Source organism: Martes martes (genome assembly GCF_963455335.1).
Source record: "Martes martes genome assembly, chromosome: 16".
NCBI lineage: Eukaryota > Metazoa > Chordata > Mammalia > Carnivora > Mustelidae > Martes > Martes martes.
In genome coordinates, this window is record NC_137904.1 from 2,983,370 (window position 1) to 3,010,061 (window position 26,692).

Here is a 26,692-nt window from a genome sequence, read left to right on the forward strand (position 1 = left end):
TGGCCATTGTCTCTTGGAGACGTTCTATGGGGATATATGCATGTCTATCTAGAGGATACATTTTTAGGACAGGACTTGCTGGATCAAAGTGGAAGTTTTGATCGCTAATGTCAAATTTCCGTCTCTGGGGTTTTCCCCATATATATCCCCACCCCCTCCCCTACTTTCCCTCAGCTTTGGCACCAGAGTGGGTTTTGAATCTTTCAGGGTTTGAGGTGAGAAGAGGTGAAAAACGGTCTACCCGCAGAAGTTTTAATTTGCATTTTTTTCACAAGCGTGACTGGCGAAATGTTTAAGACCCATTTGCCTGTGTCTTGGGGAGCTGTCTCTCTCACCGAATGTGAATTATCCAGAATGTCAGAGCTCAGGGCTTCCCACGTGCTTTGGCGATGTTTCTGGAAGCTTTGAGAAAATAGATACCTTTATTTAAAAAATAGCCGCTTGGCATCCTTTGAAAATAAAAGAAGTACCATCTACAGGTCACCTCCGGACAATATGAAAAGGCTGCAGGACTCATTCGAGTCTTTGTAAGTGTAACATTTTTAGTCCTTTGTAAGTGTAACATTTTAGTTCTATAATAAATACGTTTTCCAGGAATCCACCTGTATCCGCCCCCCCACCCCGCCCTCCCCAAATAGCACTGATGGTCTTCTGTGGTCTTGAAAAGAGCATAAAGAAGTCCAGAAGTTAAGTGTTTTAAATCAGCCCTCCCTGGGTCCCAAATATCCCCTGTTGGGTGGTCCCTCCCCCAGGGGTCCCCAAATGCACACCACTACGGGGGTTTGGGAAACAGCTAAGAGGCAAGGCCCTGCCGGGGAGGTGGTGAGAAACCACCTATCTGAGAGAGGAGTTGGACATTTTTGTTGTTTTTTTAATCCCAAAATAAAGATGATGGGCCTTCGCGAACAGAAAACAGCTGTTGGCAAGTGACTCTCGGCCCAGATAAGACCCGATCCGAGGCTCTTGGAGTGGCCCTCCTCGCCTAGCCCCAGCACCGTCCAGGGTGGGGTCGGCAGGACCTGGGGTTCAGCCTGTGCGGTGACAGTGGCGTCCCTGACAAGGGCACCTGTTTCCCTCCCCACCCATCCTCGCCCAGCCCAGCTGGGAATCCGCCCCGGGGAAACTGGCCCAGCTGGTGCAGCCTCTAATGAGTGGTTGGGTCATGAGGAGGAGGACGACCTGGGCTGGGAGAGAGGCGGGAGCCCCCAGGGCTTAATTGTGCTCACATAGTTCTCCACTGACTCAAGTCTCGGCCATCGGGCTCCCCCCCGACGCCCTGCCTGCTGGTCCATCCTTGAGAACCCCAGGACTCAAATTCTCGACCATTCCTTGAGGCTGGGGGAGACCTCTGGCTCTGTGGGCCACTTTGCTAGCCTCGGCCCCCTGTTCCCCAGGATGACCCTTTTCCGTGACGTCCCCCAGAGATGCTGGACCACAGCCTCTGAGATCAGCTTCTCCACAGCAAAGACCTTCTAGGCTGGTGACTTGCGGGTGGGAAGGCACATGCTGGCCCAATGGTGAAGGTCATGGATGGTTGCTGAGATCACGGGCAAGGTGCTTTTGGCCCCGGAGCCGCCCCTTTTATTGGTTCCCGAGAGGGAGCTAGAGAAGCCTGGGTGGGAATTCGGACCTGGATGAGTCCTGCCTCTGGGCCCCCCCTTCAGCCACAACAGAGCCCCACCTGGCGTCAGGCAGGTCACCCGGCAGATAGGGACGGCGCCTCGGGGCTGGTGGCCCCACAGGAAGGAGGGGACCGCCCAGCTTCCCAGCTTGCTCAGTTCCTGCCTGGAGGAAGGGAGAGTATCTGCAGAAGATACCAGCCCCTCTGGGGCAGGGGCACAGCTGTTGCTTCTTGGTGGGGGGAGGGCACCCCATTTTCTACCCTGGCTCAGGCCTGCTTCCTCACCAGCAGCACCCAGGGCAGGATGGCGGCCACCACGGCCACCACGGCGACAAGGGTGATGAGCAGCAGGGCCCGCGAGCGGCAGCAGAAGGCCCGGCGGGAGCTGGGGGCCGGGGAGGCCTCGGACAGCTCGGCCAGGCTACGGCGTGGCAGCACGCTGTCCTGCTCCCCCAGCGGCATCCCGTGGCGGCTGATGACGAAGATCTGCGGCTCCCGGGCCAGGCCCGGCGGCAGGTCCAAGGGCAGCGGGGCGCCCTGGCTCGGGGCCGGCCTCCACACCTGCGGGGCGGCGGCCAGGGGGTTCGTGTGGCCCAGGGTGTCGGGCGGGCCCACGGGCACGGCCAGGGTCTGCGAGCTGCGGTCCAGCACCGAGGGCCAGCGGGAGCTCTTCTTGCTGAGGAAGGTGACGTAGCGGCAGATCGGGCAGACGATGGTTCTCTGCACTTGGCCGTCCACGCGGGTGGAGAGCAGGTACTTGACCAGGCAGTCGTGGCAGAACACGTGGCCGCAGCTCAGCGTGCGGCTGGCGCCCTCCAGGTCGCGGAACTTCTCGTAGCACACGGGGCACTCGCTGCCCGAGCTGTCCTTGCTCTCCCCTTCGGACATGGCCACGCTGCGAAGGCCCTTCCGCTGCGGGAGACAAGGGCACTGAGCCGCGGCCAGGCTGTTCCCTCCTTCCCAGGGCCTCCCGCACCTCCCGTCTCCTGCCTCCCTGCGGCTCCTCCGGGGGGGTCTCCCTGACTTACACCACGAAGGGGGCCCCTGGGCCCAGGCCCCTTGGGAGGAGATGAGGGGGCTCTTCTGGAAGGGGGGTTGGGAGACCGATAAGGAGAAACCCCAGCCCCCCTGAGACTCTAGATCGAGGCCCATGGAATGTGCTGCAGGTGTAGCCTGCCTGATACCCTCCCCTCAGCCGTGACAGGCACCTCTGGGTGAGGTCACCACCTCGCCTCTTCCTGCTTTGACGCCCGAAGTGAAGGCAGGAGGACCCAGGTGTCCCCACCCACCCCACCCTGGGAAGCAGGCAGCTAAGCAGATGCTCCCCCAGACTCAGTCTGGTCTCCAGTGTGGGTCTGATTGTTTGTTTTGAGATAGAGAGAGCACAAGAAGGGGAGGGTCGGAGGGAGAAGCAGACTCCCTGCTGAGCTGGGAGCCCGATGCGGGACTCGATCCTGGCACTCCAGAATCATGACCTGAGCTGGAGGCAGTCGCTTAGCCCACTGAGCCACCCAGGCGCCCTGGGGTAGTCATTTTCCAGGAGCTTCTCTGCTCCTCCTCTATCCTCCCCCCGACACCGACTCAGGGACTGGCTGGTCCATTGGATGGTATCCAGCCGTGATCACATTCCTCTGTGCTAAGCGTGGCCGTAAAGCAATGACTCCTTTGAAAACAAAGCTCAGAACTCACACATCCAAACGCCTGCTGGCCCTCTGTGCAGTCACGGCCGGGAGCTGTGGGCTCGGACCTCCACCCGCCCCAGCTCGCTCATTCTTCAGATTCTTACTGGGCGCCTCAGGCTGATTAACCTTGGTAAAGGCAGATTTTCATCCTTCGAGGAGATGTCTGGTGTGCGGGAAACGGCCCAGGTCACTGGGAGCCAAGCCTGGTGAGAAAGTTACCGGGTGAGTGTTAAACATGATCGGGGAGCAAACGAGTGACCCCAAAGATTTTCTCAGCAAGGGCAGAATTGTTGGATTAAGTCCAAGAGTTTCCCAAGGAGTTGACTTTGAAGGCAGACACCAGCTTGGGAGGTCAAAGTGTCCTCACCAAAAAGTCCCCTGTATCTGGGTGCCTGGGTGGTTCAGTTGATAAGCGTCTGCCTTCAGCTCAGTTCATGATCCTGGGGTCCTGAGATCGAGCCCCGCATTGGGCTCCCTGCTCAGCGGGGAGCCTGCTTCTCCCTCTGCCTGTGGCTTCGCCTGCTTGTGCTCACTTTCTCTCAAATAAATAAATAAATTTTTAAAAGTCCCCCTTATCACAACTGTGTAGCCTCAACTCCTCTAGATCAGCCTCTTTAGAAGGAACTGTGATCACCTGTCACTGATATTCTCTTCCATCAAGGAGGTAGACAAAAGACCCCTGAACACGAACAGAACTCTGGGCCAGCCTCCAGACCCAAGAGGTGACCCGATGGGAACAGGACCAGTTACTAGAAAAGACCACAGCTTCTCAAATCATAAATTTCCTGGAGTCTCTCTCTTCTCTTGGCTTGGTTCTCAATGCGTTTTGCCAAGTTGAAAATGTCCCTTAAGGGATAAGGAGCAAAAATATGGAAAGGTGGGGATAGGGGACCTGGGACCCTGGAGGCAACACCAAGAGCTTTTCAAGCTTTGGTCTCTGGGTGATCAGTGTGGCCCTCCAGGCTGGGGGTGGGGGTTTCAAGGGTTCAGACTCTGGAAATGAGTTCAAATCCTAGATACACCCATTATCGTCTGTATAACCTCAGGCAAATTATTTAACCTGAGCCTGTTCCCCACCTTACAGGTGGGGTTAATAATATCATTTTCCTCTCAGAGTTGTTCAGGGTATTTTTCTTTTAATATTTTTTATTTATTTGACAGACAGAGATCACAAGTAGGCAGAGCGGCAGGCAGAGAGAGAGGGGGAGGCAGAGAGAGAGGGGGAGGCAGGCTCCCTGCTGAGCAGAGAGCCCGACATGGGGCTCGATCCCAGGACCCTGAGACCATGACCCGAGCCAAAGGCAGAGGCTTAACCCACTGAGCCACCCAGGTGCCCCCAGAGTGTTTTTAAAAAGATTTTGTTATTTATTTGAGAGAGACAGTTAGCATGAGCAGGGGGAGGGGCAGACAGAGAGGGAGAGGGAGAAGCAGGCTCCACGCTGAGTAGGGAGCCCGACACGGGGCTCGATCCCAAGACCCTGAGATCACGACCTGAGCCAAAGGTGGGTGCTTAACCGACTGAGCCATCAGGGGGCCCTGGAGGTGTTCAGAGTATTAAATGAGCTAATTTAATTTAATTTAATGAAGGAAGAGTCTGGCACACAGTACATGCTCCACAAATGGTAGGTATCACTGTTAAGACCAGCCGAAGCCTCTCCCCTCCTAGCATTTACCCTCCTCTCCCTCCCTTTCCTTCCCAGTTGTTCCTTATTATGTAGATAACTAAACACACACACACACACACACACACACACACACACACACACACACACCCGACAGAGGGCAGCTCCCCTCGTATTAGAATAACTGTACAAGATGATGAAGATCTGTGGCTCCTGGGGCAGACTGGGCAAGAGTTCCGAGGAGAGATTAGGTAAGCGATGGGCCATAGATAACAATTAAGATGGTGATTCCGAGGTTTCTGTCATTTCTGTTTCATAACACACTGGCAGGTGTCTCAGCTAAATGGGGATTTTCTCAAGGAGACCATGATTCTCTTAAGCCAATGGCTAACATGTCCCCCTGCATTTGACAGTGCCCCACAGGCATATGGCAGAAATTCCACCCATCCATCCATCTGTCCATCCATCCGTCCATCCACCCATCCATCCATCTATCCATCCACCCATCCATCCATCCTTCCATCCATGCATCCATCCATCCACCCATCCATCATCCATCCATCCATCATCCATCCACCCATCCATCCATCCATCATCCATCCATCGTCCATCCATCCATCCACCCACCCATCCATCCATCCATCCATCCATCATCTATCATCCATCTATCCATCCATCCACCCATCCATCCATCCATCCATCATCCATCCATCCACCCATCCATCCATCCATCCATCCACCCACCCATCCATCCATCCATCATCCATCCATCCATCCATCCATCATCCATCATCCATCCATCCATCATCCATCCATCATCCATCCATCCATCCATCCATCCATCATCCATCCATCCATCCATCCATCCACCCATCCACCCATCCATCATCCATCCATCCATCATCCATCAATCCATCCACCCACCCATCCTTCCATCCATCCATCATCCATCCATCCATCCATCCATCCACCCATGCATACATCCCTCCACCCACCCTTTCATCTGTCCATCCATCCAATTATTCAACAAATAGTTATTGAGCTCCTGCTGTGTACTAGCTCCTGCACTTTGGCATTGGAGACAAGCAGCTTTAGAGCCTAGTGGACATGCGTAACTGTTTTCGAAAAAGACATTTTTTTTTTAAAGGAGGCATGGTGGTTAGTAGCTGAAGTCTTTTGGGTAATTGAGAAATAGGTATCAAGGTAGGCAAGAGAATTAAAGCAGATAGTTAACAGAATGCTAGGGGAAGGAAGGACTTTGGAGGTCATTTGGTTAAATATAGTTTTACAGGGGAGCAGACCCACCAGGTCCAGAGAAGACTTGGTTGAGGTCACCTGGGAAGGTGACAGAGAGGGAGACGGCAGAGAGAGAGAGGGAGAGAGGAGATTTCATAGGTGACGTAGAGAATATTAGAAGACTTGTGGGTAGGTATTTAGCTGACTCAGGAAACACTACCCTCCTCGGGATGAGCAGGGGAGGGGGGAGCAGAGCCTCTAATTCTGGAGGTGGAAGAAAAGTAAAAGGGATCCAGGCATGCAGAAGACATCCCAGGTCCCTCCTGGTGGCCTCCCTGGGCAATCCTTTCTTTCTCCTGTGCTTTGGGAGCAGCATGTCACTCATGCCTGGACAGTGTCACCCTCCCGCACCTTCCACTCACCTCCCTCTCTCGCCTCCCTTTCTCGGGCTTTCCCTGCCCTCTCCCTCCTCGCGTTCCTCTCTTTCTCTTGATTCCATTTCGTTCTTTTTTTTTTTTTTTTTTTTTTTTTAAAGATTTTATTTATTTGACAGAGATCACAAGTAGGCAGAGAGGCAGGCAGAGAGAGGAGGAAGCAGGCTCCCGGCCGAGCGGAGAGCCCGATGCGGGGCTCGATCCCAGGATCCTGGGATCATGACTGGGGCCGAAGGCAGACGCCCAACCCACTGAGCCACCCAGGCGCCCCTCCATTTCGTTCTTGATCCTTGAGATCTTCTCATGGGCCGGCCTCTGTCTGGGGTGCTGGTATGAGGGCAGCAGGAGAAACGCAAGGAACGCGCTCGGGCTTGGGTTCACTCTAGCTCAGTGACAACGTGGACATTATGTGCTGAAAGGCACGCCCCCACTGGCACCTTGGGAAACTGGGAGAGGAGGCCTGGAAAGCCTTCCTAGGTGAGGTGGGACCAGAGTCGAGCTAATAATAAATGATTATAACAGCAACCTCTTATTGAACACTAATTATGTGGTTGGCATCCTTCCTCATGAAACCCTGACAACAACTCCGGGAGGTAGATATTATCCCCATTTTACAGATGAGGGAACTGAGGCTCGGGGCTTAAGTAACTTGTTCAAAGCCGCACAGCTGGGACAGGGGAGACCCAGGGAGCTAGGGACCGCCACCTCTGGTGAGGGTTTGGATGTGTCTCCATGGAGGGCGGTCCAGACCTTGGTCACTGAAAGCAGGACGCTGGCATAGGAGATCCCAGCCCCCATACCTGTGCGGAAACACCAATTCAACAAGCATCCATCGGGAAAAATACCTTACGGGATCTCCAGAATCCAACTAGATATGTTAACTATGTACAGCTTACCTTGTGAAGGGGTTTATGCATGTATATAAAAAAAGGACTACACGAAACTTGCTTCACCTTGGTCGGGTCCCTCTTAGGAGTGACACTAAACAGGGTTGTGACTACAGCCACCTGGGAGGCAGGGGGACGACCAGGCTGGCCCAAGGTGGGGGGGCGGACCTCGTGAAGCCTCCAGCGCCCTCTCCCACCACCCAGAGCAGCAGCCCACCGTGAGGACTGGTTGGGGGGTATCCGCAGCCCAGGCGGTTCCTGCCTCCCCCGCCCCCCCGGGGGGGGGACAGCGCAGGGACACTTCTAGGCAGCGGGGCTTCCCTCCTGGATTCCCAAAGCAAGGCCCGACAGCTTCAGCTGTGACCACTCCCCTAGACACCACACACACACACACACACACACACACACACACACACACACCCTGTGCCACTCCGTTTCAGTCCAGAACCTCGCCAAATGCTGGCGGGATCCCGCTCCTTCCCCGCCCCCAGCCAGGCCCCCAGACTCACTTTGGCTGGGACCAGGGACAGAAGCATCCACCGGGCCGCCGCGTCCTCTGCGGAGCAAGTCTGAACCGCCCACGGGTGCCGGGCAGACAGCACGTCTTCCTGCTGCTGTCACCGCGACAGCCGCCGCCGAGGCATTTCCTAATGACTGAGCTGGTCGGGAGGACAGCGAAGGGAAGTGAATGTCGCCCAACCCGTTTGAGGCAGGAGGCTCTTGGCGTTGCCCAGGGGTTTGGCGGCTGCTGGAGTCAGGTGATCTTGCCAGGGATGCTCAGAGGGGAGCCCCCGGTCTGAGGTGGGGCCCGGGGATGGGTCTCCCAATGGAGGTAGTGACCCAGGACCCCTCTGACCGAGGATCCCCACAGGTGGGTCTCCGCATTCCAGCAATAAAACTATCCTCACCGTGCTCAGCCCTCCGGGACTCATTTCAGGGATCCTCCCCCCACACCCCTGCTCCCTGCCATGCCCTGGGGGAGGGGATCACATCAGCCTCAGCGAGGCTACGGCACCCAACGTCGTAACCAATATTTGGGTGCTGTGTTCACGTGTATTTGCCATTCATTGAACACCCAGAGGGGCTCAGAGCTCCCAAAAACCAAACACCATGGGGATAAAGAATGAGGCCGAGTTAAACCAATGAATTAGAAACACAGACCTGCCTGGAAAGAAATCCCTGACATCATGGGATATAGGGGTAAGCTTCCAAACAATCTGTAAAATATGATTCTATCTATGGAAATCACACAGTCTTTTTCTAGAGAAAAATCTGGAATAAGACACATCAAACTGGTAGTTATCTCTGGTGGGACTTTCTAACTTAGACGTTTCTGCGGTATTTGAATTTTCACTCTGGATGTGTGCGTCTTTTTTTTTTTTAAAGATTTTATTTGTTTATTTGAGAGAGAAAGAGAGAGAGAGAGTGGAGGAGGGAGGGGAGGGGGGAGAGGGAGAGGGGGAAGCAGGCTCCCCGCTAAGCAGGGACCCCCCGCACCCCGATGCAGGGCTTGATCCCAGGACCCTGAGATCATGACCTGAGCCCAAGGCAGACGCTTAACCCACTGAGCCACCCAGGAGCCCCTGTGTGCTTCTTTGTGATCAGAAAAAAATAATCAAGAATAAGACAGGAACAAAGAGGGGGACGGCGGTGGGGACAATGGGAAACCATTGGAGGGATTCTCAGGACTGGAGGGCCAGTTCTCAAGAAGTTGGTTTTCTTCTGAAAACAGGAGCTTCCTGATCCAAGGCACAGTCAGGCCTGAGTGTGACTCAGTAGGGTGTCCCAGGATGGCCCCTCTTTGACCTGTCCCGTCATGGTCTGGTTCCAGGGGCACCCTGAGGCTGGCTGGGGAGGGCAGTCAAGGTGGTGCACCCTGCCACCTCACCCAGGGTCACGGGCACGGCTGAGTGCCAACTGTCACGACAGTCTCTCGTCTTCTTTCCCCAGGAGCTGAAGGGGAGGAGTTCCAGGCAGTCCCAGATTTAACAGATGGAAATGCAGACGGCCCGGGGTGGGGGGAAATGTGTATTTCAGATAAATAACAAAGACTTCGAGTATAAGTGTGCTCCGTCCAGTAATGGGGACTGACTTGTACTAAAATATGATTCGTTCTTTATCTAAAACCCAAATTGCGCTGGACATTCTGGATAGTTCGTTTTGCCCCTCCAGTCTCAGAGGGCTCCCCGGATTTCTCTCTCTTTCCATCAGCACTTCGAGGAGCCATTCAGTAGCTTGGCTCATGACTCTGCCTAGGGCTTTTGGGGGTTCCCAAAAAGGGGACTCAAATACGTGTAGTCCATACCCTGGGTGTCCCTGGGGGAGGGGACTGACCCAGGCTGGGCTGTCTTTAGACTAATGTGATGTGACCTGGGGTCACGTTTACTTCCCATGACCCCCGGATCTCTTCCACCAGACCTGCCAAGAAGCTTGGCTTTGAAGATTACTTCGAATGTATAGATATTTATGACTGTAGTCTGTCATGGTTTGTGTTCCAAAATAAGAATTCAACTTTAAAAATTCCATACACCTATGTATGCATCAATGTGTACATGCACGCACGTGCACACACACGCACGCGCGCACACACACACACTCCCGGGAGAGTAAATGTATCAACCAGAGAAACCTTAGCTCTACTTTCTTAGGTTGGCTCCAGCTGTCTTGCCCCGAGAGCGTGGGACATAGGACTGTTAAGTGTTGACGGGGAGGGGGGAATTAGCCATCAGGAAAGGCTGAGATCACAGGTGCATGAACCACAAGTATCTACACTGTAGGATTTGATAGCAGGAGCTCTGGGAAATAAAGACCACTCACTCCACGAGCATTCACGCTTGCTCTGGGTCCACCTAGAGAGCATGCGCCATGTACCTTCGGGTAAGTTACTTAATCCCTTGGTGCCTCAGTTGCTTCATCTGAAAAATGGGGATAATAGTACCCATTCTGTAGGATTGCGGCGATTCAGTGAATGGGGGCAAATGATGTGCCTGGAACCACGCCTCTTGTGTGTCACCTCCCACTATCATCACTGTCATCGTCCCAGCAAAAGGAGAAAGCTGAAGAGGCGCGAGACGATGTGAAGACTTCCTACTTCAAGGGGCCTGGTCAATCCGGTGCTGCCAGTCTCGCCACCCCAATTTATAGTGTCCTGTCCTTCTCAGCAGAGAGGACAAATGGAGGCCAAAGGCTGGAAGGCTAGTTTTCAGCTCAGGGAGGGACGGGATCGGTGGCCTCCGCTCCGGTCAGGCCACAATGGAGAGTTGTGTCTAAGCCTGGGGCTACACTGGTGGGGGTGGTACTAGGGGACTGAAATGTGTTCCGGGAAAGAGCCCAGCTGGATTGGGGGATGGGTCTGGAGACCACGGTGGCCCCATAAGACCTTCCTTGGAGAGACCTGTCTGAGGGTAGGGAGCTTCCAGACAAGGGTCGAATCCCGGCTGAGGCTGGCTGACTTGTCGAATGACTGGAGGTAGAGTTTTTGCGGGAGATGAATGGCTGGTCCAGGACAGAGGGTCTGATACAGATTCCAAGGCCCTGCCTTGAGATGTAGCAGGTCTTGGGAGGGGCCTAGGAAAATAGAGTCTATAATTAATTTTTTAAAAAGATTTTATGTATTTATTTGACAGAGAGAGACACAGCGAGAGAAGGAACACAAGCAGGGCAAGTGGGAGAGGGGAAAGGCTTCCCGCTGAGCAGGGAGCCCGATGCGGGACTCGATCCCAGGACCCTGGGATCATGACCCGAGCCGAAGGCAGAGGCTTAACCAGCTGAGCCACCCAACTCCAACAGTCTATGTTAATTTTTAAATTGGGTGGATAGGGGCACCTGGGTGGCTCAGCCATTAGGCAGCTGCCTTCAGCTCAGGTCATGATCCCAGGGTTCTGGGATCGAGCCCCACATCGGGCTCCTTGCTTAGCAGGAAGCCTGTTTCTCCCTCTCTCATTCCGCTTGCTTGTGTTCCCTCTCTCACTGTGTCTCTCTCTGCCAAATAAATAAATAAAATCTTTAAAAATAAATAAATAAATTGGATGGATAAATGAGTGGAAAGATAGAACGTACGGATAGTGCATGCTAATGGTGGGATCTGGGCATTGCGTGTATGGGTTCTCCGTAAAACTCTTTGAACTTCACCGTACTTTCGGAAATTGTCACAATAAATGCTGGAAAAAGTATTTAATTTCTTGAGTAAGTAATACATTCAGATGATTTAAAAAATGTGGGGCGCCTGTGTGGCTCAGTCGGTTAAAGCATCCGACTCTTGGTTTCAGTCTGGGTCATGATCTCATGGGTCTTGGGATCAAGCCCCACGTCAGACTCCGTGCTCAGTGGGGGTCTGCCTGAAGATTCTCTCCCTCCCTCCGCCCATCCCACCCCCCCTTGCTTGCTCTCTTGCACTCCCCATCTCTCTAGAATAAATACATCTTTAAAAAATCAAAAAAAAAAAAAAAAAAGGAAAGAAGTTTCGAGTCCTGCCATAGAGATTCCCTCCCCTCCTTTTTTCTTTCCTGACTGCCCATGTTCTGCGTATCCCAAAAGGTAACCACTAACTCGTACCCATTAGGGTGGCTGTTTTAAAAAACAAAACAAAACAAAACAGAAAACCCAGAAGATAACCAGTGTTGTCGAGAATGTGGAGAAATTCAAATCTTTCCGCCCTGCTGGTGGGGGTATATAAAGTGGGGCAGCCACCACGGAAAACATTATGATGGTTTCTCAAAAAATTAAATGTCGACTTACCATGGGAGCCAGCAATCCCACTTGCAGGTCTATACCCCCAAATAATTGAAAGCAGGGACTCAAACAGATGTTTGCACACCTGTGTTTAGAGTTCACAAGAGGGGCATCTGGGTGGCTCAGTGGGTTGAGCCTCTGCCTTCTGCTCAGGTCATGATCTCAGGGTCCTGGGATCGAGTCTCGCATCGGGCTCTCTGCTCAGTGGGGAGCCTGCTTCCTCCTCTCTCTCTGCCTGCCTCTCTGCCTACTTGTGATCTCTCTGTCAAATAAATAAATAAATAAAATCTTTAGAGTTCACAGGAGCTGGAAGGTGAAACCAACCCATGTCCCCCAGCAGGTGAGTGGTTATACACAGCATGATACATACATGAAATACGGTATCAGCCTTCAGCAAGAAGCACATTCTGCCCCACGCTTGTGGATGCACCTTGAGGACACGACGCTGAGTGTAATAAGCCAGTCACTAAAGGACAAATACCGCAGGAGTCCATTAATAGGAGGTTCCCAGGATCGTCGGATGCATGGCGACAGAAAGTAGAACGGTCGTGGCCAGAGACTAGAGGAGGGGGAATGGAGTGTCATTTCTTTTTCTTTTTCTTTTTTTTTTTTTTTAAGATTTATTTATTTATTTATTTGACAGACAGAGATCACAAGTAGGCAGAGAGGCAGGCAGAGAGAGAGGAGGAAGCAGGCTCTCTGCCGAGCAGGGAGCCCATGCAGGGCTTGATCCCAGGACTCTGGGATCATGACCCAAGCCGAAGGCAGAGGCTTTAACCCACTGAGCCTCCCAGGTGCCCCTGGAGTGTCATTTCTTAACGCGTCCAGAGTCTCAGTGTGGGGAGAAGAAAAACGTTCTGTCCACGGACTGTGGGGACGGTCGGTGGCACGGCAGTGTGAACGTGCTTAATGCTGCTCAGAAATGGTTAAGACGGTGAGTTTTATGTCGTATGGGGTTTACCACAATTCTTAGAAGAGTTAACCCCTGTTGTTAGTGGTTACTCTTGCGAATCCTCTTTATACCTACGTGAGCAAATACAGAAATTGATTTGTATCCCTTCTTCGTTTTTTTTTTTTTTTCCTGAAAGATAGCGCACCGCACCCAGGCTTCTGCCTTGTGCCTGTCTTACCTGGATCTACATCTTACTTGAATCTGCAGCTCCACAGTCATACGTGGACAGTGTGCTTTTGGCATCCAAGGGTTTAGCAACTTCCCCGAGGAATGTCGGGGACCCTCTGGCTTGGGAGAGGGAGGCCGGGGTCCTGGGCAGCTTGGAGCTGGGCTCCCTCCTTCCTCCAGTCTGGATGGAGGGGGACCGGGAGCAGGGGTGGCTCTTTCAGACAGAGACGCTCCTCCGTCCCCATCATCCCTCCGGAGCATCCCCAGGGGAGTGGGATTCCCACAGGTCCTGGCTCTCTTGCTCCCTCGGAGAGATGCCAGGTGTCCAGCAGCAGGGGCGCGCACAATCTCTCCACCCGCGGTGGGGATGGGGTGGGGGGCGCGAGGCAGGGCCCACCCTAAGAGGATGGGGTCTCTCCTGCCATTCAGAACCTTGTGCTGGGGACAAAACTTTGATAAGCAGAGTAAAAGTGAGTCATCCCAAATATTGAAAGCCAAAAGGGACTGGGGGGGGGGCGGGAAGTGGGGGGGGGCAAACTTGGAGCCAGAAACTGCAAGCTACACCCTGAGGCTGCGGCGGGTGGAGGGGGTGGGGGAGGGGAAGGAAAGAGGTGATCCAGGCGATCTGTGCTGGGGCAGAGGCTCTTGGTCTTTTTAGCACTGCCATCCCGCGAGAAGACGCCTGACAGTGATCGTCCTCCGCTGACCATGCTCCTGTGGAGGCCCTTGAACTTGCCATATTCCGGCAGTGGAGGCTTGCTCCATCCTGGCTCTGGGTGAGGCTGGGGCGGGGTGGAGGATGGGGGGACAAGGGGGCCGTGCCCTGTGCATGCTCATGGGGGTTGCGATTAAATGATGCCTGTGGGCCAGGAAGGAGGTAGGTATCTCCTTGCTTTGCTTGTGTGTGCGTGTGTGTGTGTGAGTGTGTGTGTGTGTGTAGGACCTGGACCCTCCTCCCGCTCTGCCTCCACTCATCAGCATCTTGACTGGCCTGAGGAATGTGGGCAGATGGCAAAGCCTAGCCAAGGAGGGCGGAGGACCCCCAAAGTATGGAGCAGAGGAGCCTCTGGTCCCCGGGGAAGCTCACGCAGAGACCAAGGTGTTAGTGATCCCTGAGGGTGCCCTGCTCCCCTCCCTGCCACCAGCCAGCAGAGTCCGGCCAGGTAGGGCTCCTCGGTGAGGCCACACCCCCCACCCTGTGGCCTGGGGAGGACCCGGAATGGGGTGCAGCCCTATGGTCTCCCCACCCCTGTGCAATGGTCGGACTCTGGCCCTGCTTCGTGCCGGCCAGCTCTGGGACCTGCTTTGGGGTTTCCGTTTATTCTTGCTCCTGTACATTTCCTGGGCTCACCTCCTCCCCCCAAGCCCGCCCGGGGCCTCTGAAATCTCTATTTTCCCTGTTCCCTTCATCCCACCCCTTTGACTCTCCCCTTTTATTACATAGCCCGGGGCTGCTGGTAGCACAGGCAAAACCTGGGGCCTTTGAACAGAAAACAAAGATGCCCCTTATCTGGTCCCCTGCCAGGGCCCCAGGCTTGGTAGGTAGAATAGGGGCTGCTTTGCATTCCTAGCTCCCCCATCGGCCCTCAGCCCCCTTAGCCCCACTGCACCACCGTAGGCAGCAGGCACTGAGCGTTTCCACAGGTCTCTCCTCATCCCCCCTTCCCACTCTCCCTCTGAGGACTTCCGTGGCTCCCCACTGCCCTCCGTGCAAAGCCCCTGCTCAGCCAGCCCACAAGGCCCGCACTGCCTTTCTCCTTGGCTGTCTCACACCATGCAGCGTGGCCACGAGGAGGCTTTCAGTTCAGATCCCTTGAAGGCCTTGGGTTTCTGGGGCTTTGTGATTTTTTTCATGCTTTTGTTCCTTCCCAGTGTGAATACCTTTCTCCTTCATCACCTGCGGCTCCCACCTGCATCTCTCTCTTTTAAGACCTCAAAGGAGGGGGTGTTGGCTCCTCTCTGTAGCCCAGGGCCCTTGTATCCTTCAAGCCCACTAAATCAACGTTTGTTAATGAATAAATCCACCTTCACAAGCCTAGCTCAAGGGCATGGGGCTGGGGGCTGGGGCCGTGTTCCGGGCAAGTTCGGGAAACACGGTTGTTAACACTTTCTGCTTGACACTCCTTTGGAATCCAAAGTCCCCTCCTCAAAGTCATGATGGGCTAAGACCCTCCCATCTGGCTGGAGACCCGTGACTGAGCCCACCACAGGGGGTCGGAGCCCAAAAAGCGTGGTCTCGAGCAGGTTCTGCAGGTGAGTCTGAGAAGGGGACGGAAGATGGTCCGGGGATGAGGGAGGAAGGCTTCACTACCTAGCAGCTTGTCGTCAGTGATTTTTGCCGTACCAAAGTGCCCCATGGACAGCCTTTTACTTGATTTGTCTTGAAAAAAAGAGAATCACATTTTTAAAAAGATTTTATTTATTTGACGGGGGGAGGGGTAGTGACGGGCAGAGGAAAAGGGAGAAGCAGGCTCCCCACTGAGCAAGGAGTCCTATGTGGGGCTTTCGCCCAGGACCCTGGGATCAAGACCTCAGCAGAAGGCAGACACTTAACCCACTGAGCTACCCAGGCACCCCTAGAATCACATTTTAAACTTAAATATTGACTCTTGCCTCCTAAGCACCCATACCTGTGAAATCACACTTCCGACACTCTACCCTTCTTTTTAATTTTGGAAAAGGAAAAAAGTTTTTTTGTTTTGTTTTTTAAAGTAATTTCCACACCCAGCATGGGGCTCAAACTCATGACCCAAAGGTCCAGAGTCGAACGTTCCACGGACTGAGACAGTGGGGCGGGGGAACCCCACAAGTTTCTCCTTGCGCACCTCCTGAAGTCATGCACATAGATCTTGATGCCCTGAGATGGGGCGGAGGGAATGAGGGATGGTGGCCTGGCGGGCGAGGGGCCGGGAGGGGCTAGGGCAGGAGGAGACAGAGGCCTGAGATCTCCGAGCAGGAAAGAGGCCGCCTCAGGCTGAGCACAAGGCCGGGTTTAAATGCTTGAGAGCCCTTTGGCCCGGAAGCCACAGAATGGGATCAACCAAAAGAATCCTGAGAGAAGGAGACACCTTGGACGCGAGGATGAAACTGGCAAGGACAGGGGCGCGGGGTGAGAGGTGCCTGTGGAGGAGAAGCAGGGGTGGGGCAGCGGACGAGGCGAGCAGGAAGGCTGGGAGGCAGGCCCCAGCGGGCTGCGCCTGCGCACGAGCCTGTGCACCTGCCAGGCACCTGGTCTGCGAGCGCTCCCGCCCCCTTGCCTCTCGCAGACGTGAAACTCACACAGGGGCCTTGCGGGGCACGAAACTGACACAGCTGCCCTGCGGGGCGCCGGCGCCGACCGCAGGTGCGCAGGCGCTCCGGGACAGGTGCGGGAAGCGCGCCCTAAGTGGAAGAGAAACCTCTCCCCACTTTCTGGGGCGGTGGCAGGAGAGAGAGAGCTCAAAGGGAGGCTTTGATGCAGGATCTGCTGAGCCTTCGCATTTTATCTCGGAACTTACTTAAAAGCCTCCCTGAGAGTTGGGAGTCCTCAGGGCTTGAGAAAGGTAAGGCCAGAGTCAGGGACAGAGTCGGGAGTGAAAAAACTTTACATTTTTTTCTGATTATAAAAAAACCCAAACTTGCCATTGGGGGGAAAATGTAGAAAATTCATAAAAGCACACACGAAGAAGAAGAAAAACATAAACTCTACGCCACTTCTCCAGGGAGCGCCCATAAATGTTTTGGTGTTTGTTCTTCCAGACTATTTGTATGTAATAATATATTTACCATATATGGTGATGTTGAAATAATGATGTATTATGTAATATATGATTATCATAAGATAATAAGTGGGATCGCATTGTATACTTTTAGGACCTGATTTTCTTTGGTGGTTACCTTGTGGTCTCCAATAAACAGGCTTTTATGCCCTCTTTTTTTTTTTTTTTTTTTTTTTAGGAGAGGAAGGGAGGGGTGGAGGGACAGAAGGAGAGGGAGAGAGAGAATCTTTTTTATTTTTATTTTTTTTTAATTTTTTATTTTTTTATAAACATATAATGTATTTTTATCCCCAGGAGTACAGGTCTGTGAATCGCCAAGTTTGCACACTTCACAGCACTCACCATAGCACATACCCTCTCCAATGTCCATAATCCCACCCCCCTCTCCCGACCCCCCTCCCCCCAGCAACCCTCAGTTTGTTTTGTGAGATTCAGAGTCACTTATGGTTTGTCTCCCTACCGATCCCATCTTGTTTCATTTATTCTTTTCCTACCCCCCAAACCTCCCATGTTGCATCTCCACTTCCTCATATCAGGGAGATCATATGATAGTTGTCTTTCTCCAATTGACTTATTTCACTGAGCATGATACCCTCTAGTTCCATCCACGTCGTTGCAAATGGCAAGATTTCATTTCTTTTGATGGCTGCATAGTATTCCATTGTGTATATATACCACATCTTCTTTATCCATTCATCTGTTGATGGACATCTAGGTTCTTTCCTTAGTTTGGCTATTGTAGACATTGCTGCTATAACATTCGGGTGCACATGCCCCTTCAGATCACTACATTTGTATCTTTAGGGTAAATACCCAGTAGTGCAATTGCTGGGTCATAGGGTATTTCTATTTTCAACTTTCTGAGGAACCTCCATGCTGTTTTCCAGAGTGGCCGCACCAGCTTGCATTCCCACCAACAGCGTAGGAGGGTTCCCCTTTCTCCACATCCTTGCCAGCATCTGTCATTTCCTGACTTGTTAATTTTAGCCATTCTAACTGGTGTAGGGAGAGAGAGAATCTTAAGCAGACTCCACACCCAGTATGGAGCCTGAGGCGGGGCTTGAACTCACCACCCTGAGATCATGACCTGAGAGGAAATCAAAAGTTGGATGCTTGACTGACCGAGCCACCCAGATGCCCCATATGTCCTCATTTTTAATAGATGTAGTCTTTTATTTAATTGATTGATTGACATTTAAGTCGTTTTCAATTTCCCTTACTATAAAAAATTTCTGCAGGAAAAATTTTCTTTTTCTTTGAAAGATTTTTTCTTTTCTTTTCAAGATGTTTCTTTTTAAGATTTATTTATTTGAGAGGGAGAGTGTGTGTGCATGAGCAGGGGTGGGGCAGAGGTAGAGGGAATGGGGAAGCAGTCTCCTCAGTGGGTGTGGAGCCCATCACCAGGGCTCGATCCCACCACCCTAAGATCATGACCTAAGCTGAAACCAGGAGTGGTCGCTCGACAGACTGAGCCAACCAGGTTCCCCAGGCAGTGTTTTTATTGTAAAATCTTGGTGTTGTTTCCTTAAAATAATTATTTGAAATGGAATTGATGAGTCAAAGTATAATATAATTTTTAAAAAGATTTTATTTATTTATTTGACAGAGAGATCACAAGTAGGCAGAGAGGTAGGCGGGGCAGGGTGGGGGGAAGCAGGCTTTCAACAGAGAGCCCAGATGTGGGGCTCAATCCCAGGACCCTGAGATCATGACCTAAACTGAAGGCAGAGGCTTAACCCACTGAGCCACCCAGGTGCCCTAGTATAATATAATTTTAAAAACTTGTGATAAATATTGTCAAATTTCATTCTGTAAATGTACCAGTTTAGACTCCCTCCAGCAGCATAAAGAATTGCCTTGTCACCCTCACTCACCTTGCCTGCTATAACTTTATCTTTACCAAAAAAAGAAAAATCTTGAAATTTTCCACCTCTCTGTTGCTACTGTCAATATCCTACCTCAAGCCACTATCAATAACTTGTTCAGAACCCTGCAAAATAGCTTCTTTATTTTCCTCCATGCTTCCCCTGCCCTCCCTCACCTAGCTCCACATGGTCTTTGTTCCACAAAATAGTCCAAATTATCCTTTTTTTTTTTTTTTAAATAGTCTTCATGTCCAACATGGAGCTCTGAACCCACGACCTTGAGATCGAGACCTAAGCCAAGATCAAGAGTCAGATGCTCAACTAAGCCACCCCCCGTGCCCCCGAATTATCCTTTAAAAAATGTGTACTCGTTGACTTTTGCTTCTGGTCAAGACAGGCTGATTTGGTTCAGACCAGAATTCCTTTAGAGAATAATGTAAAAATTAGATCACATGCATAAGCACCCACGCTAACCCACACTGACACACACAGTTGTTTTAGGACTTCAGAGAGTAGCCGATGTGGACAGAACTTAAGTAATCAGGATCCTGTAGAGAAAGAAAACACTTTGAGGTGAGGGGTATCGTCTCTACTGCTTTTCTTAAAGAAATTCCTTAAGGAATTTGCTGATTTGCTTGGGAGGCATCATGACTGAGCAGAAAATGGTGGTCTAATGTCTTGGCATTATCACAGTGCTCAAAATTTAGAGTTCAGGACCTGGCAAGAAGAATCTGGTTGACACCCTGGGGTTTCAGTTGAGATGTCTGCAGGGCTATGACCTAGAACTAAGGACAATCCAGACATCAGCCAGTCCATACAGAGTCTAGAAGTCTCAATCCTGATCGGATCAAACAATTTGACCCTACTCTAACTGCCTGAAAAAAATGCCAACCAGAAATGTACATCTCTTCTGGAAAAACAACATCATTCAGAACCTTTGCAATTTTTCATTCTACCCAGCATCCAGCATTTAACAAAAACTAACAGATACACTAGAAGACCAGACTATATAAACAAAAACCAAGGGAAAAAGGAAGATGGTAGAGGCAGACCCAAAGGAGAAAAAGTTAGTATTATTGTACATGGACTCTCATGTACTCAAGAAAGTAGAAGATTAACTAGAAATAGTTAAAAATATTTTTAAAGGTTTGGTATTCCCATTTTTATGTATGTATGTATTTTGAGAAAGAGAGACGCAGAGGGAGAGAGAATCCCAAGCAGTCTCCATGCCCAGTATGGTGCCCACCATGGGGCCCAAACTTGCCACCCTGAGACCATTGCCTGAGCCGGAATCAAGAGTCAGACATTCAACCGACTGAACCACTGAGATGCGCCTAAAAATTTTGTCTTAATCTGAGTATAGTTGACACATTAATTTCCAGTGTACAACATAATGACTCAACTTCTCTATGTGGTATGCTACTCAGCACAAGTGTAGCTACCACCTGTCCTCATACAATGCTGTTACAATGTCACTGACTATTTATTTCTTATGCTATGCTTTTTATTCTCATGACTTATTCACTCCATAACCAGAAGCCTGGACCTCCCACCCCCTTCACCCATTTTGCCCATTCCCCTACCCCTACAAGCAATTTTTAAATTGAATGGAAAACTGAATGGAAATTCTAAGACTGAGATATACAATTACTGAAATTAAAAAAAAAACAAAACTATAGATGAGTTTAACAGCAGGTTAGATACAACAGAAGAGAGGATTAGTAAACTGAAAGATAGGTCAGTAGAAAGTAGTCTGGAGCATGGTGTGGAGGGAAAAAGATGGAAAGTAAGAAAAGAAAAGAGCATCAGAGAATATGCAATGTGGTGTAAAGTTCTAAATACATTTAACTGGAGTCAGTCAAGTAAAGGAGAGTGAGTGACCGGTTCAGAAGCAACAGTCGAAGAGTTACTGATTACAGATTCTACGATCTTAGCGGAAGACATTAAATCACAAGTTCAACAAGTGACACATCTCAAGCAAAATAAATACAAAAAAATCCCCACATAGGCACAGTGTGGTAAAACTTCTGAAAACCAAAGATGAAGAGAATTTTAAAAAACTGACTGAGAGAAAAAGACCCATCACTTTTGGGGGAGTAATAACACTATTGACAGCTCATTTGCAAGACAGGTGATGGGGTCCAGGAGACTGTGGAAGTCAAGGCTACGTGTTATAAGCTTTAAATGAGTGAGGGAAAACAATGGCCTATCTAGAATTTTATATAGAAAAAGATATTCTTCAAAAATGAAGGTGGGGGGGACAAAGAGGTTTACAAATGAAAACAGAGAGAATTCTTTGCCCAGAGAACTGAAATAAAAATTACTAAAGGACACTCTTTACGCAGAATAAAAATGATCCCAGTGGGAGCAAAGAATGAAGGGATGAATGAATGACAAGAGATAAACGTGTAGAAAAAATACATGAATATTGACTGTGCAGAAAAACAATATCTTAGGAGTTTAAAAATATGTGAAACATTAAAATACTTGACAATAATAACCATAAGGCAGGAGGGTGTAATAAGTAGAGTAAACTTGTAAGATTCTCAGATTGTCTGGGGAGTGGGAAAAGCAGAAGTTATAGTGGATTAATGATTCAAAGATGCACATAATTTCTTGATAGCCATTAAAACAATAGTAAAAGAATGTATAATTATGAAACTAATGGGGAAAAGAGAATAATTTTAAAAATCAAATTTAAGGGGTGCCTGGGTGGCTCGGTTAAGTTGTCTGCCTTCAGCTCAGGTCATGATCCCAGAGTCCTGGGATGGAGCCTCCATCAGGGTCCCTGCTCAGCGGGGAGCCTGCTTCTCCCTCTCCCACTCCCCCTGCTTGTATTCCCTCTCTTAATGTCTCTCTCTCTCTCTGTTAAAGGAATAGATAAAATCTTGGGGGAAAAAAAAAATGAAAGAAAAGCTTGGGGCACCTGGGTGGCTTGGTTGGAAGAGCGTGTGACTCTTTTTTCTTGTTTGTTTGAGCGTGTGACTCTTAATCTAGGAGTCGTGAGTTCGAGTCCCACCTTGGGTACAGAGATTGCTTAAATAAGCAAATAAACTTAAAAAAAAAGAGAGAGAGAGAGAATGTAAGAAAGGTTTAAAATAGGGACATTTCTTTAAAATTCTCTTGCCTATTTGTATTTCTTCTGCTATGATCTTATCTATATCTTTTGTCCAGTTTTCTAGCTGGATGCTTTCCTTTTCTTACTGATTTTAGATGGATATAAATACAGGTAAATAGAAACATACACCTGTGAATATTGTGAATACTTTCTGTTTTAAATCTTTAAGTCTTGCTTTAAGTCAAGTTTTAAACCTTGGCGTCAGAACACTAAGCACCTGCTTGGACCACTTGTTCTGATGTTGGGGAGAAGAGGACTGGCCGGTTGAACTCGTGGTTTGCACCCAGTAGGAGCTCAAGAAATGTCTATTGGTCAAACATGGGGCACTGAATTATTGCCACGTACAGAGTGAGGAGTTGTCTGAACCTAGTGATAGGAGTAGTGAAGAGTGAGTAGTGAGCAGTGGACACACCAGGCTGGCAAGAACTGAGAATACCCCGGAGAGAGAGCTCAGCCAGGGCTGGGGCTCTTGGCCAGGATGCTTGGACCAGAAACGTAGGCTCATACCTAAGTAAAGCCAGCAGGTGGCGCTCTAAAGACGCGCCGTTGCCCTCCAGACTCGCAGGGGGCCAAGATCTTGCTCGAGCACCAGAAGTGGAAAGCGAGGCATAGGGAACTTTGAGCCCTAACTTTTTTGCTCTGTGCTTCCTCCAGAGGTGAAATCCCCAAGATCAAGAGCCCCGTGGGTTTTGTTTTTTCTTTCCTATGATTGCTCTCCCTGTGGGTGCCTGTATAGCACATCTATTCACTTCACTTTGGACTACTGTGGGTCCAAAACTTTGATGAGCAAACCAATAACTTGGGTCTTTTGTGAAAATGCAAGTTCTGATTCAGTAGGACTGCGGTGGGGCCTGAGCTTCTGCATTTCTAACCGGCTCCCTGGTGAAGACTTGCGCCCAGCGGCTCTCAGTCCCACTTCTAGGAGCAGGGGGAGGGCTCTGCCCCCAGAGCTTGCCAGCTTCCTGGAGTAAATTCTCGCTGAAGTGTCTCCGGTACAAGTTAGAGAGAGCGTGGGTCCCCTCGCTGGGGGACCTTGGGCAAGCTGTGTGACCTCTTGGGGTCTCAGTTTCCTGATCTGCAAAATGGGCAGGGGGCGCCAGGCGGACTCAGTGGGAAGAATGTGCAACTCTCGATCTCGGGGTTGCGAGTTCAAGCCCCACGTTGTGTGTAGAGATTACTTAAAAGCAACAACTTAAGAAAAACGAGGAGAGTTACAGCATCTACCTTAGAGAGTGGTTTGAAGGTTAAAGCGGCATTTAATATGGTGCCTCAACAAGTCGTGAGCCTCAACAAGGCTTGGGGTGCACTTAAAGAGGAAGCCAGGCGAGCACCCTGGAGGAGTGGCCGAGGGGACAGAACAGTCTCGAAGAAGGTGCCATCCTCCGAAAAGGAGGCGGTCAGGGAGGTGAGGGCAGAGAGCCAGGAGGAGGGTAGGTCTCCTGATCAGGTGCCAAGACTAAGGATTGCTTTTGAGAGAGATTTGAGTTTGCAGCAGGCTAAGCAGGGATCTTTCTGGAAATGGTGAGAGTGGGTGGGATCTGGATTGCCAGGCACGTCAAGTGTGGCCTGTTGCCGCATTTCACATCTTTGGGGATCTTCGGAGGTTGTGAGCGGAGCTAAGAGGAGCCAAGCCTCACTTTTGCCCTGCCCTCATGCCAGGCTTTGCCAAAGCCCGTTTAGCCTCCCCTCACTGCGATGGGGTCCTCAGCCCAGGCTCCCGTGTCTGCCTGCGTGCTCTAAACAGGGTAGTGTATCCCCAGCATCTCGAAGGCCCGAGCACATTTATGGACTAACTTCCAGTGAGCTGCTGAACGATCTGGGGGACATACAGACGCAGCCACACAGCCTCCACCCTCCCTGGGTGACCCTGGGGAGGTCGCATGTCACCACTGGAAAGGAATGGTCCGTGCGGGAACTCACTGAAGCATCCACAGACCTGCGAGGCCAGTACTGGGGTCACCTCCGTTTCATCGAGGGGAAAAGGAGACCCCAAGCAGCTCGTTCCAGGTTTCCCAGCCATAAAAGGGGTGGGTGGTGGCCGTCTGCCTTCAGTTCACGCGCAAGGCCAGGTTCTAGGCAGCTCCTGGTCTCAGTGACAGCTTTGCCCTTGCCCTCTCCCTCCGAATACAAGGACAGGGGCGTCCCCGCACGCAGGGACAGTGGGGAGCCTTGAAGGCCTAGCTCAGGAGCCAGGACCCGATTTCTCTCTTGAAGGAACCGTTTCTCCAGTCTAGCCGAGCGAGGAGGCTAGCGGGGTTGCCTCACTTCTAGATCACGGGGTCCCCTCCGCCTCCGCGGACAAACCCACTTCCTGTCCTTGTACCTCTTTTGTCATATGGTGATTCTCACATTTCCTGTTGACTTCTGCTTGGTTGCAGCTGGTTCAGGGCCAGCAACCGTGGGGGCTGCTGTTGGTTTGATCGGCGAAGCCCGGGACACAGGAGCAGGTACAATGGGATGGTGGCGGGGCGGGGGGGGGGGGGTGTCTGATTGGATGTCTGGGCCAGGTGAGAGCCAGCCGGAGGTGCCCCAGAGTGGGAGGGCTCCCGGTGGTCTGCGGACCCTCTCTCTGTCCATGCGACTGGGGGCACCGTCAAAGGCTGAGGTCAGTTTTGTGAAGTTGGTTATGTCCCTGTGGGGGGAACACCAGACGTTTGCTTTGGTGGTGGCGTCCCAAAACCCCGTGGTCTATCCCCATTTCCCCAAGATCCCATCACCCTGATTTGTCTTTTCCTGGGTACCTGATAGCATTTTCCAGGCTTTTGCAGACAGCTCTCTTGGGTTCAGACAGGTTTATCTCGTGTGATGCTTAACATCGCGCTGAGCTGACCAAGTTAGGAGATTGCCACCAGGAGTCCCAGCTCCTTGTCTGGTTCATGAGCAAGTCTCTCCCCTCTGAACCTATTTTCTCGTCTAGAAAACGGCACCGTGTCTCTATTTCGTGGGACTTTTTGTGATGCTTAAGCAAGACAGTGATTACGAAAGTGTTTTGTAAACTGTAAGATGGTATCTTTCAGAATTTGAGGTTACTTTTGTTTCATTTTCTAAATGGAACTCCACTATTTTTTTTCCTGGTATGATAGTTGATAGAAACCCCCACAATACAGAGAAAGTTCAAGTTTTTGCATGATTCCATCCGTGAAGATTACCACGGACACTTTGGCATATAGATTTCTAGACCTCAAAAAATTTTAAGAAATGTATTGCAGTAAAATATACATAAAATTTACCTTTTTTAGGTCCACAGTTCAGGGACACCAAGTGCGTTCACGTTGTTGGACACCCATCATCGCCCTCCGCTTCTAGAACTCTTATCATCTTGCAAAACTGAAACTCTGTTCCCGCTAAATACTGCGTCCCCTCTCTCCTTTTCCCCAACTTCTGGAAACCACCATTCTGCTTTCTGTTTCTGAGTTTGGCGACTCTAGACACCTCATATAGGTAGAATCACATGGTATTTGTCCTTTCGTGGCTGGCTTATTTCACTCAGCATAAAGGTCTCAGGGTTCGTCCCTGTTGTCACAATTGCCTTCCTTTTTAAGGCTGAACACGATTCTGTCGTGTGAATAGACCACGTTCCGTTCCGCCGTTTGCGCGTGGGTAGGACACTTGAATTGTCTCCACCTTCTGGCTATTATGACCGCGAGCTCACCGATATCTGTGTGAGCCCCTGCTCTCGGTTCTTTTGAGTATACGTCCACAAGCGGAATTGCCGGGATCATATCGCAATTCTATTTTTAATTTTTTGTGGCATTGTCTCACTTCATACATAGTGACTGTGTCATTTGACAACCCTATGGTGGCGTGCAAGGGGTCCTACTTCTCTACATTCTTGCTGACACTTGCTACCTTCTGTGTTTCTGATCGTAGCCATCCTGAAGGGTGTGCGCTGGTATATTACTGCAATTTTGACCTGCATTTTCCTAGTAACCAGTGGCGCGGAACGTCATTCTATGAGGCTTATTGGCCATTTGTATACTTCTTTGGAGAAACTTCTAATCGAGTCCTTCACGCATTTTTCAATTGAGTTGTTGTTGTTGAGTTGTAGGGGTTCTTTATATATTCTGGAAATCAACTAGACCTTTAAAACAAATATTTCTTCCGTAAAACTCTGTCCTTTAACCCTTTTTTACTTGATAATATCATTTGAGTATCATCTCTGGTTAATTTATAAATATCTGTCTTTCCTTTTTAAAAGATTTGATTTACTTATTTATTTGAGAGAGAGAAAGAGAGAGTACTTGTGTGTGTAAGAGCACAGTGGGAGGAGGAACAGAGGGAGAGGGAGAAGCAGGCTCCCCTCTGAGCAGGGAGCCTGACACAGGGCTCGATCCCAGGACCCCGGGATCATAACCTGAGCCAGAGGTAGATGCTTCGCCACCTGGGTATCCTTACCTTGTCCTTCTTAACAGCTAGGTAGTATTTCAGTGTATAGATATACAGAATTTATGGAACCAGTCTCCTACTGATGGGTGTTTAGGCTGTTTTCAACGTGTTGCTGTAATGAACAATGCTCCAGTAAACATCACTGAATGCACGTCTTTGCATACTAGCCCTATTATGTCCTTAGTGTAAATCCTTACAAGTTTATTGCTGGGTGAAAAGTTATACATCTATT

At 50.6% G+C, this 26,692-nt stretch overlaps 1 protein-coding gene across 1 annotated transcript; it reads right to left on the reverse strand.

Annotated features, from left to right (window-relative positions):
• Positions 1-1,562: 1,562 nt before the first annotated feature.
• Positions 1,563-8,139, reverse strand: RNF222 (ring finger protein 222). The gene is made up of 3 exons (XM_080827049.1): positions 7,992-8,139; positions 3,311-3,506; positions 1,563-2,533 (listed from the first exon to the last, which is right to left on the reverse strand). The coding sequence occupies exon 3, from the start codon at positions 2,507-2,509 to the stop codon at positions 1,889-1,891; it is 621 nt and encodes a 206-aa protein (XP_080683175.1). The 5' UTR covers positions 2,510-2,533; positions 3,311-3,506; positions 7,992-8,139; the 3' UTR covers positions 1,563-1,888.
• Between the last annotated feature and the right edge of the window lie 18,553 nt (positions 8,140-26,692).

Coding starts and splice junctions, on each gene's coding strand:
- RNF222 (XM_080827049.1), bottom strand. CDS start 2,509: ATGTCCGAAGGGGAGAGCAAGGACAGCTCGGGCAGCGAGTGCCCCGTG.